At 35.5% G+C, this 13347-nt stretch overlaps 1 protein-coding gene across 2 annotated transcripts in view; it reads right to left on the reverse strand.

Annotated features, from left to right (window-relative positions):
* Positions 1 to 13347, reverse strand: part of EPB41L4A (erythrocyte membrane protein band 4.1 like 4A) — a 178186-nt gene that overhangs the window by 51016 nt on the left and 113823 nt on the right. For both annotated transcript variants that reach the window (XM_027874746.1, XM_027874748.1), the window contains 3 exons: positions 6656 to 6747; positions 5766 to 5843; positions 1328 to 1443 (listed from right to left, as the gene is read on the reverse strand). In XM_027874746.1, coding sequence (XP_027730547.1) covers positions 1328 to 1443; positions 5766 to 5843; positions 6656 to 6747 — 286 coding nt within the window. The remainder of the gene's footprint in view (positions 1 to 1327; positions 1444 to 5765; positions 5844 to 6655; positions 6748 to 13347) is intronic.

Here is a 13347-nt window from a genome sequence, read left to right on the forward strand (position 1 = left end):
GTAGAAATCATCATATCAAGCCTTTTTTTGTAGCGTTTTCTTAGAGAAAATTGTCTATTTAAATTTTTTATGTAAAATACTCTTAATAGTCTTAACTTGCTCTCTGGCCCATCCATGATGAGAATGAAGACCTTTCTAAGCAACCAGACTGTTGACATCTCTCTGAAGGGCAGGATAGTTAATATGAAGGGCCCCAGAGGAATCCTGTGAAGGCATTTCAACCATATCACAATGTTGAGCTCAGTCTCCTTGAAAAGAAGAGAAACAAGCTCCAGGTTGACAAGTGGTGGGAAAATCAGAAAAGAATTTGCAATAGTTTTCACAGCCTATGGTTATGTGTAAAACAAGACCCAAGAGGTCACCCTTAGTGCAAGATGAGGGTTATGTATGCTCACGTCCTCATCAACATAAGTCACTGAAATTGTTATTCAAGGGAATGTCTCACTTGTTGAAAGCAGAAATTTGAAAAAATATATATATATATCTGAAGAATATGCACAAAACCAAGTATTGATTGTGCTGTTTCTCAAGCCCCAAAAGATAAGTTTAATTCTTGAAGGAAATGATAAAAACAAAAACAAAAGAACAACAACCAAAAAACCCCCAAGATGTCAGATAATTTCTGGATGGCATCATTCTTTCTGAGTAAGGCATAGTACAACAGGCTGAAGAATCTTGACTTCTTGACATTTGTCCATTTTAAGAAATAGTATAAACATAGTTTCACAGAATGTTTTGCTAATCCTGTTTTGTTCTTGTTCAGTATATGAAGTATGGCCAAGTATGCTTTCTGAGTTCTAGACAATCAACAGAACAATAAATCAAGCACTCAATTTTTTAGCATTTTGAATTTTTAAGGTATAAATGCTTACAATGAATATTTAACAATTTGTTCTCCGGAGACAGTTCAACCTGGCTCCAGCACACCCCTAAATATGACTCTAAAGTAGTAAGATCTCACATCAAAATTAGTCTTGTTACCTTGTATTGATTCAGTTATAGGTTCAAATAGACTGAATAGATAGTTTCCTATTTTGCTTTTTTAACTTTGCCTTTGTAAAATAACGTTTCTTTTTTGTAGCTTTAGTTTGCTTATTTGTCGTCATTGGTTGACATAAACTGGAAGTCACCAATAAGGGAACTTTCCCTCAGCCACTTCAATCATGAAAACAGTCATAAAAAAGAGAAGAAAGCAGTCATGTAACAAGTGTTCTGAGAGTGACAACTATATGATAATTATGGGTTTACAACTAGAATATCAGTGAGAACAGTTACTGAAGAGTACACACTGGGGTATATAAAGTGCCTTTGGGTTCTTGAGACTCACCTGATGGTTGTATTTGTGCTGTTCTCTTAGGATAGGTCTTGCTCCGACTTCTTTCCACTTTCTGATTGGGCCGAGGGAGAGGAACAGAAAGATCTCGGCTCATTTGTAAGGCTGTCCTGCCATTTAAAAAGTGACATTTTGATGAATACAAGCAAAATAAAAAAAAGTTTTTTAAAGCAAAGATACACTCAAAACGTCTGTGAAATCTGAAGAACAGAGGGGTGAAGGCTGACTTAGCTATACTTAAATGCTTACATGAAACCTCATGGAAGTGGCAACTGTTATTTTACTCCACTAGGACAGTACAAGAAGCAGACTTAAATTCCAGGATTTACATTTGGTACAGTGATGGGTTTCTGACTGGCAGAGAGGTTTATTAAATGTTAGAAGGAGTCACTGAGTGAGGATTTTATTTCAGGAGAGGTAGAGTTTTAATTACAGTTCTACAGCTCAAAAAAAAAAAAAAGAATTGAGTCTATTTGACTTTTCCCCTGTCATTTTTCCCCTGTCAAATGCCCTGAGGCATTTAACTCATTTTTGTTTTCATTTACATGGCAAGTTGCAAAGCATTCCCAACTGTTTTATTCAGTGTGCTTTTGTTTTTAGCTCTTTATTTGACCCTATGCCAACCTCATCTGGGCTTGGTATTGAGCCTGGGGAGAGCAAAAGAAGTGGCTCTGGAACCTACTTGGAACCATCCTTTAGTGAAGAGTAAGAGTAGCAAATGAAATTAATTGTCTCACATAATTTCATCATGTAATTAGAATGCTTTAATTTTTTTGCTGAAGTTCCAAAAACATTCATCATATTAGGAGGTAGCATTTATTTAGTGCTTTAAGGTTTACCAAGTGCTTTACAAATATTCTATGATTTAATCCTTACAACAGCCCTCAAAGGGAGAGTCTATTATTAAAATTCCCATTTTAAAGATGAGGAAACTGGGGTAGACAGTGTTTAAGTAACTTGCCCAGGGCTGTACAGCCATTATGTATGGAGCCAAATTTGAACTCGGTTCCTCTTGATTCCAGGTCCAGCATTCTATCCACTGCACCACCTTCAAATGCAGCCACAGATACTTGTTGGCTATTTGGTCCTGGGGAAGTTAAAATTTAACTTCTATCTCAGTTATTATTTTTATATATTATCATTATTTTTTAAATTACTCTTTATTCTGTTGAACAAGGTAAAGGGGAAAAGGAAGGAAAAAATAACCAAGAAACATTACCTATTGGGAAGAAGAACCCCAGGTGATAGTCCCCTACAGTATTTTTTGAATATTAAGAATTTTTTTGTTTCCACCTAATCTTTTTTTTGGGGGGGGAGGCATTTTTAAAGGAAATCATGGCTAAAGGTTAAATGGGTAAAGTTTAGAGGAGGATAGTTATTTGGTTTTAATGGCATTTCTTTAAAAGCCTTTTGTTGGATTTAGGAACAAGTTGTATTAACTGGGCATGACTTTTATTTACTTATTTATTTTTAATTAATTATTTTTTTTTTTTGGCTAGGCAATGGGGTTAAATGACTTGCCCAGGGTCACACAGGTAGTGAATGTTATGTGTCTGAGGCTGGATTTGAACTCAGGTTCTCCTGACTCCAGGGCCAGTGCTCTATCCACTGTGCCACCTAGCTGCCCCTGGGCATGACTTTTAGATCATGTGTTCATACCTCAAAGAGAAGTCTGTGAACTTATTGTTTTAATTTTTTTTTCTAATTACATGTAAATATACTTTTTTACATTTTTAAAAAAAATTTTGAGCACCAAATTTTCTCCCTCCTTCCCTCAGCTGACCCCTTCCTAAGTCAGTAAGCAATTTGATGTAGGTTATAGATGTACAATCATGTAGCACGTATTTCCATATTAGTCATATCTGTAAAAGAAGAAACAGACTAAAAGAAAAAATCATGAAAGAAATAAAGTGAAAATAGTATGTTTTGGTCTACACTTATACTTCATGAGTCCTTTGGAATTGTCTTGGGTCATCGTATTGCTGAAAAGAATTAAGTCATGCATAGTTGATCATCACATAATGTTGCTGAACTATGTACAATATTCTCCTGGTTCTGCTCACTCCATTTTGCATCAGTTCATATAAGTCTTTCCAGATTTTCTGAAATCTACCTGCTCGTCATTTCTTATAGCACAATAGCATTCCATCACATTCATGTACCACAACTTGTTTAGCCATCCCCCAACTGTTGGGCATCCTCTCCATTTCTAACTGCCACCACAGCAAAAGCTGCTATAAATATTTTTGTATACATAGGTTCTTTTACTTTTTTTATGATCGCTATGGGACATTAGACTTAGTATTGGTATTGCTGGATCAAAGAGTATGCAGAGTTTAATAGCCTTTTGGGCATAGTTCCAAATTGCTCTCCAGAATGGTTAGATCAGTTCACAACTCCACTGACAGTGCATTAGTGTCCCAATTTCCCCACATCCTCGCCAGTATTTATCATTTTCCTTTTCTGTTATATTAGCCAATCTGAGAGGTATTAAGTGGTACCCTCAGAGTTTTTTTAGTTGGCATTTCTCTACTCAGTAATAATTTAGAACATTTCTTCATATGACTATAAATTGCTTTGATTTCTTCATCTGAACACTGTCTGTTCATATACTTGGACCATTTATCAATTGGGGAATGGTTTGTATTCTTATCAATTTAACTCAGTAATATGCTTGAGAAATGAGGCCTTTATCAGAGATAATTGTTGTGAAAATTGTTTCCCAGCTTTCTATTTTCCTTTCAATCTTGGTTGCATTGATTTTCTTTGTGCAAAAACTTTTAAATTCAATATAATAATTTCGTATTTTACATTTTACATTTCTTGATGATCTCTTATCTCTTTTTGTCCTAAATTCTTCCCTTCTCCATAGATTTAACAGGTAAATTATGCCCTGCTCTCCTAATTTGCTTATGGTATCACCCTGTACCCATTTTGACCTTATCTTGGTATATGGTCTAAGATGTCGGTCTATGTCTAACTTCTGCCATATTGTTTTCTACTTTTCCCAGCAGTTTTTGTCAAATAGTGAATTCTTATGCTGGAAGCTGGGGTCTTTAGGTTTATCAAACACTAGGTTACTATGGTCATTTACTACTGTTTCTTGAGCACCTAATCTATTCCACTGATTTAAAATTTTAGTTCTTAGCCAGTACCAGATAGTTTTGATGATTACCACTTTATAATATACTTTGAGATCTGGTGTGGCCAGACCACTTTCCTTTGCATTTTTTTTTTCATTAATTCCCTTGGTATTCTTGACCTTTTGTTCTTACAGATGAGTTTTGTTATTGTTTTTTCCCCTATTATTCCTATATAAAATAATTTTTATTAATTTGACTGGTATGTCACTGAATAAGTAAATCACTTTAGACAGAATTGTATTTTATTTTTTCTAATTACATGTAAAGATAATTGGTGTTATGGTAAGCCCTGGGGCCTGGTCCTATGCCAGGGCCATGGGAAGTGTGTGTGGGGGGGAGTCCTGGCTGCTAATCTGCTGCTGCAACAGGGCAATGGAGCTCAGAGCCTCATGCTGGCTTGCTGAGGCAGGATCTACTGCTGGTTTGCCAGGACACTGCTTGCCTTGGACTATGCTCCCCTTTTATCTTGGTGAGTCAGACCTTTCCTGTGGACTACCTTCCAAGTTGTACTGGCCTAGAAAATTGTTCCACCTCATCTTTTTGTTGGTTTTGCTGTTACAGAATTCATTTTGAGGCACTATTTTATAGTTATTTGGAGATAAAATATGGGAGGCAATTTCCTGCTTATTCCACCATATTGTCTCTTGGAAGATCCTATGAAATTATCTTTTAAAAATAAGTAAATGGTTTCCTTTTTAATTCAGTGTATTTTATTTTATGCATTTAAAAACATTATTATAAGAATAGGCCTGGGGCCCTTGACTTGACCATAGTTCCTTGACATCATTATAGGTTAACCCCTGATTCTAGGAAGAGATTTTGACCCTGTGGATTTCCCAAGGCAAAATCTAGAAGCTGTCCCTTTAAATCTTAAAAAGAAACAATCTACCAACATGTGTATGCATTTTCATATTTATCTTCAAATTTAAATAATGGAAGAACCAATGATTTTGTTAGCATATGGGACTCCCAGCCTGGGAAGTTCCAGAAAGCATTCCAGAAAGCAAACCATCAATTTATTACATAAGTTATCTGGAGTTGCTTGGTGGCACTCTATATTAATTTATATAGATGCAGGTAAAAGTATTCTGTACATCTATAGATAGATACATATGAAAACTATATAGTATCAAATAAAAATCATATCTAAATTGGTTCCTGATTTTACAAGTATAGATCTACATATAGCCACTGACATAAACATATGTATTTGTGCATATATATAAATATGCATTTGATATACATTATTGTCTATATGATATATATACATATATGTATCAAACATTTACCTGTATCGGTGTTTATAACTCATGGAACCAAACTTGCTGAGTTTTCTTGACAAAGAATTTGATTCATTTTCTGGTATCCTAAGTGATTTAGAAAATAAAGAAAAATAGTGCTAGACAAATATATACATTTCTGTATCATTTTATCAAGATATTCAGATAATTATAGGATAACACTTTGTTAGAGTGGTTAGATGAATAGTTCTATTTTCTTAGCCTGAGATGCATATGTAAATATAACATGAATGCATAAGCTTTTTAAAGAATATATAATCTCAGTTTTAAGATTCTCCTGGAATCAGCTGACTTTCTCAAAATTTCTTGATCTTTGACCAACAGCAGTTAATTACATTTGTATTTTACAATGGATAATCAATTTTTATAAAATGGGACACAAATATCATTCTTGGAATGCCCTCAAAAGATTGTTATTATCTGAGCTCCTTACCCTATTTCTTTTAAATTACTAGTAATATACTACATCACATTCCTAATTCAGAATGTGAAATTTTTCTTTTTAAAAAAAAAAAAATCCCACTTGTGTGTAATGTTCTTTAAAACATTTGATCCACAAGAGTGCTCTCAGACAGTGATGCGCAATGGTTAAATATTAACAGAGTTATGAAAGTTTTAGATTATGATATTTTATCACTTAGATTATGATATCATTGACCATTTCCCCAAGATGTACATGGGTTATGATTAGCTTTTTATATGCATATGTATGCTTGTATATACATTTTATGTTTGCATATATGTATGCTTGAAAGACAACATGGAGATGACTAAAGATTTTTGAGAAATAATTATGAATCTTCTTTGAAATTAGGATATTTTCTTGAAAACATCCCTTTGATCAGATTATCACAATGAACAAAACTTTTATACTTTACCTAAAGAATGTGTGATGCTCAACACAACCCTTCCAGAGATGTTTACAAGTGCTTTTACTTGGGGCTTCAAAAAAGAATGAGGTTTCATTGCACTGAAATAAAAAACAATAAGAATTACTCATGTAATTACAAAATGTTAATTCTACAGAAAATTCTCCTTTGTTACAAAATACTCAAATATATAAAGAATAGTTGAAAGTGTGAGTATTACTCCCTCTACTATGCTTTAACAGTCTTGATGAGTTTCTAAAGCTGAAAAAAAAAAAAGAATCATTATTTACTAGCCAATACTTTGGTGAGATAAAGAATGGTAATTGTGAATGTGAAAGTGAATTAAACTACATGTGATGTTTATACTGATATAATTCTGTGGTATCTGATAAAGGGAAAAAATGAAATTTTCTTATTACCATAGTCATAGAATCTTAGATTTAGAGCAGAAAGGAACCATCTAGTCTAATCTTCATTTTATTGATGAGAAAACTGATGCCCCGAAAGGCAAAGTTACTTGTCAAAGGTCTATATAGCTAAGTGATATTTGTAGATATTTCTTTCCCAACTTTTCCTCCCCTACTCCTCAGAAAATATACAAGGGTTTTTGTTCTTAGAACAAGGTAAGATACATTAAAAAGAAAGAATACTTAAACAATAAAGACAAGTGTCCTAGCCTTCTTGGGTACCGTGTTTCTTACACAGAAACAACATCTTAGAGATTAAGCAGAAAAACAACAGGGATATGAGAATAGGGATGAAAGAGGTTTCTAGGAATCACTATATTCACACAGATAAAAGGGTAATAAAATGATTAATTCCATTATTCTGTTTTCATTTCTCTTTGAGAAAGTTTTTGCGTAAAATTTTAAGGGTATGATTTTGTTTTTTTTAAAAGTGTTCAAATACAAAAACTTTGATTTCCTCTGGAAGCTCATCTTTTCCTCCTAAGAAAGGATTCAAGACACTGCCGAGAGTACTGGGGTGAGGGGTGGGAGGAGAGAAAGTTACAAGTCACAGGATGATGCTGATTTGTCTCTGGTCACATAGGTCCTAAGACTATGTACTGAATTTCACTTCAATTCCTAAACATTTTAAAAAATAAGTTATTTCACTTGTTCCTTTCTAGCAGAAAAAAATGCACAAGCTCTTCTTTAAGAATTTAATGAAATCAATTTCTTTTAGTCCATTTGTGATCTTTGTGTTGCAACACTCAAGGCAGTGATAATTTCACCATCTTCAAGGTCACCAACTCCAGTCTTGGTATGGTGTTGGTGTGTGGTATTTAGCCTTTTAAATGTGTAGGTTCTTGGTATGGTGTTGGTGTGTGGTATTTAGCCTTTTAAATGTGTAGGTTCCAAAAGGAAAAGCATACTTTTGGTAACCTCTAGCATAGGAGAGCAGATCATGTCTCCTAGTGCCTTTACTAAAGCATCTTCTACATAAGTAACTGTCACAGATCAGACCATAGCTATCTCTAATTCCAACAGATTCTCCTCTTAAATTATTGCTTCTCTTTTCAGGCCAAGGCCAATACCTTGAATCCAGATTAGCAGGGTTCACTGTCAAGAAGCCTTAGCTCCAGCAACTAAGTTGGGAAATGAATGAATTCTTTACTTAACCACCACTAAACAGATATTTATCTGGGCTAAGCATTCAAACCTGTCTACTTAGGTTTAATTATTTCCCTTTCTATAATCTATTTCATTTGATTGGTCCTTGGCTTTAGTTGACTGTTAAGTTACTCAGAACAATTTTGGGCCGTTACATTATATGTCTTCTAGAAGAGAGAGATTAAAGTTTTTCTGCAAATATTTCAAGGTCCAGTCACTGTTTTTCTAGACATGTAACATATAGCTCACTAGGACTATGAACAGGTAACATCTTTCCTATGTCAAGTGCTGGGTGGATGGGAAGCAAGAAATGTGTGTTTATGATATCCTCTACATAACAACAGATCACCAGGGAGAGCAACTTTGCCCATATAAAACAAGGGCAACAACAGAATCCTGAGGGTAACAAATGTCCCTCACTCTGAGGTTATGGGCCTATGAAGGGTATCTTCCCTTCCATCACTAGAAGTTCATTCTTACGTGGCTTGAAGACTTCTGTGCTGTGCAAATCTGGCATCCTGGATTCACATCAGTCAGTAAAAAGAAGTCATTAAGGCAGAGCCAAGATGGTGGAGAAAAGGCAGGGGCTCATCTGAGCTATCCCCAAAGCTCCTCCAAAAAACTTTAATGCCTCAAAACAAATTCTGGAGCAGCAGAATCCACAAAAGGACAGAGTGGAACAATTTTCCTGTCCAAGACAGCTTAGAAGATCAGCAGGAAGGGTCTGCTGCACCAGGGTGAGAGTGAAGTAAAGTCCAGTGCAGGCCATGGCACCCAGCAAATCAACATTAGGCCTTGGGGGCAATCGAATCAGTGGAAGCAGTGTCAGTTTCTGGACCTCTCAGCTCACAGATGGTAAGGGGGTCAAATAACTGGTCAGAAGATTACAGGGGTCCCTTTGCTGGCACCGGGCTTAAGACTCTGTTGTATTGCCCATACTTTGATCTGGGTCACAGTCCTGGGTCTGAGTTCCAGGGCAAGAAGGAACACCAGAGTTTACAGCCACAGGGGATCTGGGACTCTGGTCACAGTTCTGAGGTTGAAAAGAGTGCTTGTGGTTGCTCACAGAACAGAGCACAGCCCAGGAGAGTAGTAAACACACCTCTCCCTAGATCATGCCAGCTTTGGTAGAACTGAAAACTTACAGGTCCCCAGAATCATCTCTGGAACCAGTTGCACAAAAAACCTGAAGCATGGGTCAGTGCCCCCTCTATCCCAGGTGCAGAGCTCCACTCTAACATTAAGTTAATAGTCAAGAAATAGATTTGGAAAATGAGCAAACAACAACAACAACAAAACAAACCTGGCCATAGAAAGTTACCATGGTGACAGGGAGGATCAAAACACAAATTCAGAAGAAGACAACAGAGTCAAAACTCCCACATCCGAAGCCTCCGAGAAAAATATGAATTGGTTTCTGGTCATAGAAGAGCTCAAAAAGATTTTAAAAATCAAGAGAGGTAGAGGAAAAATTGGGAAGAGAAATGAGAGTGAAGCAAGAAAATCATGAAAAAAGAGTGAACAGCTTGGTAAAGGAAACACAAAAGTTCCCTGAATTGACCAAACTGACCTAGAAAATCAACTGAAGAGAGATAATTTAAAAATTATTGGACTAACTGAAAGTCATGATCAAAAAGGAGCCTAGACATCATCTTTCAAGAAACATTAAGGAAAACTGCCCTGATCTTCTAGAACCAGAGGGTAAAATAGAAATTGAAAAAATCCAGTGATCCCTTCCTGAAAGAGATCCCAAAATGAAAACTCCCAGAAATATTATATCCAAATTCCAGAGCTCCCACATCAAGGAGAAAATATGGTAAGCAGCCAAAAAGAAACAATTCAAATATCATAGAGCCACAGTTAGGATAAAACAAAATTTAGCAGTTTCTACATTAAAGGTTTGGAGGGCTTGGAATATGATTTTCCAGAGGACAGAAGAGCTAGGATTACAACCAAGAATCACCCAGCAAAACTGAATATAATCCTTCAGGAGAAAATATAGACATTCAATAAAATAGAGGACTTTCAAGCATTCCTGATGAAAATATCAGAGCTGAATAGAAAACATGACTTTAAAATACAAGACTTAAGAGAAGAATAAAAAGAAAAACAGGAAAAAGAAATGAGGGATTCAATAAGGTTAAACTGTTTACATTCTTAAGTGGGAAGATGGCATTTGTAATGTCTAAAATCTTTCTAATTAATTTCAGGGCAGTTAGAAGGAGTATACATTGACAGAGAAGATGGGTGTGAGTTAAATATGATGAGATGATTATCTAAAAAAATAGAAGTAAGAGGTAAGAAAGAGGAATGCACTGGGAGAAGGGGAGAGGGAAAGATAGAATGAGGTAAATTATCTGACATAAAAGAGGCACAAAAGAGGTTTTACTGTGGAGGGAAAGATGAGAGAAGCATTTGGCATCACTTGAACCTTACTCTCATTGGAAGTGGCTCAAAGAGGGAATAATATACATTGGGTATATTGGGTATAGAAATCTACCTTACCATACAGGAAAGTAGGAAGGGAAGAGGATGAGGCAGGGTGAGGCTGATAAAAGGGAGGCCAGATGGGGGGTGGTAAAAATTAGAAGCAAAACACTTTTGAGAACAGACTGGGTAAGAGAAACAGTGAGAAGAATAAACAGGGAAAATAGGACAGAGGGAAATACATAATTAGTAATCATAATTGCAAAAAAAATATTTACAGCAAGTTTCTCTGATAAAGATCTCATTTCTCAAATATATAGAGAATTGAGTCAAATTTATAGAAATAAGAGCCATTCCTCAGTTGATAAATGGTCAAAGGATATGAACAGGCAGTTTTCAGATGAAGTAGTCTAAGCTATATATAGTCATATGAAAAAATGCCCTAAATCACTATTAAGTAAAGACATACAAATTAAAACAACTCTAAGCTACCACCCCACACCTATCAGATTGGCTAACATGATAGAAAAGGAAAATGACAAATGTTGGAGGAGATGTGGAAAAATTGTGACACTAATACAATGTTGGTGAAGTTGTATGCTGATGCAAACCTTCTATAGGGAAAATTTGGAACTATGCCCAAAAAGCTATAAAACCATGCATACCCTTTGATCCAGCAATACCACTTCCAGATCTGTATCCCAAAGAGATTAAAAAAAACAATAAGAAAAAGACCTTTATGTACAAAAATAATTCTAGCAGCTCTTTATATGGTGGCAAAGAATTGGAAATGAATAGTTTGGCCATCAATTGGGAAATGGTTGAATAAGTTGTATATGATTGTGATGGAATACTATTGTGCTATAAGAAATGATGAGCAGGATGATCAGAAAAATCTGGAAAGATTTATATGACTGATGCAAAGTGAAATGAGCAGAACCAGGAGAACACTGTACACAGTAACAGCAATATAATATGATGATCAACTGTGAATGACTTAACTATTCTCAGCAATACAATAATCCAAGACAATTCTGAAGGATTTATGATGAAAAATGCTATCCACCTCCAGAGAAAGAACTGATGGAGTCTGAATGCAGATCAAAGCATACTTTTTCTTTTTTTTAATCTGTGTTTTCTTTCAAATGTGACTAACATGGAAATATGTTTTGTATAATAGCACTTACATAACCTAAATCAAATTGCTTGCCTTCTTAATGCAGGGGGATTGGAGGGAAGGAGAAAACTTGGAATTCAAATTTAAGCTCGTGTTAAAAATTATATTTTACATGTAATTGGGGAATATTAAATTTTTTTAAAAAAGAAAAAAAATTCATTAAGCAAGGTACTGTGCTGTGTGTTGGGGATAGAAAGAAAGGCAAAAGACAATCCCTACTCTCAAGTAGCTCACAGTCATAGTGGGAGAAACAATATGAAAATAACTATAATAAACTGGAGATAACCAACAGAGAGAAGGCACTACCCTCGAAGGGAATTAGGAAAGGTTTCTGGTAGGAGGCAAGACTCTAGCTGGGACTTGAAGGTAGCTGGGAGGCAGAGATGAAAGGCAGAATTCTAGACACCGGAGACATGGCTTCTGAATACCTCTGTAGTACTATACACCGGAACTGAGGTGCAGTGATTAAAGTGCTGGGCATGGAGTTAGGGAATTCAAATACAGCCTCAGATACTGACTAGTTGTACAAAATTAGGTTAAGTATTTAACGTCTGCCTCAGTTTTCTAAACTGTGAAGTAGAGATAATCACACCTACCTAACAGGGTAGTTGTAAGGATAAAATGAGTTAATATTTGTGAAGTGCTTAAGTACATTGTCTGGCACAAACCAGGCACTAAAAATGCTTATTTCCTTCCACCTTTTCCCCCCAGCAGAGTTCTTGGTCCAAAAAAGGCATGTTTTTCAAAAGAGGTTGTTTTTCTAATCCTACTTTCACAATCCATGCTGTTGACACCAGGGCCTACTAAGGAAGTATGATCCATGAGTAAACCAGGCTCTAGGCATATTTTTTAAAGATGTTCTCAGTTCTGGTAGCGTATTATTGAGCATAGCTGCTCTAGGTTTTTTGCTTGGGTGTGCTACTTGGAGTGGACTGGGCTGAAGAAGTCAATCTATCTTTTTTTAAAAATTATTATTATTTCTCCATTTCACAGCTTTAATTTAAAGACTCTGCCACATCATGGGAACTGGTTTTTTCCTTTTGTGGGGACTGGATCCAGCATCTCTCAAAAGGCTGTTGCTCAAAATGCTAGACGCTGTCTTATATGGTTCTGTAATTAGAAAATTTATGATGATGTATAACCTTAGTCTTCACAACTTGTTTGTATGTTCACTGGTAGCGGAGAGGGTTATGGTACAAAATTACAAACTCATTTCTCCTTCCTCAGCTTTAGAAAACTACTAGTACTTTCAATCTATAATAACTAGTTTTTTTTTCCCATAGTATTATCAGATTATAGAGGAGTCATTATTCCTTGCTTTTTCTTTTTAATGCTTGAGAATAATCTGTGTAGCATAGGCATTATTAACTGTTCTTTAAAATTGTGACATCATTGTCATATAAATAAATCTGGCCCAGGAGATTTTTCTTTGGTAGTTCTTTTATAGCTAATTCAATTTCTTTTTCTCAGATTGAATTATTTAA

Source organism: Vombatus ursinus, unplaced genomic scaffold, assembly GCF_900497805.2.
Source record: "Vombatus ursinus unplaced genomic scaffold, bare-nosed wombat genome assembly UNPS02014807.1, whole genome shotgun sequence".
Classification (NCBI taxonomy): Eukaryota; Metazoa; Chordata; class Mammalia; order Diprotodontia; family Vombatidae; genus Vombatus; species Vombatus ursinus.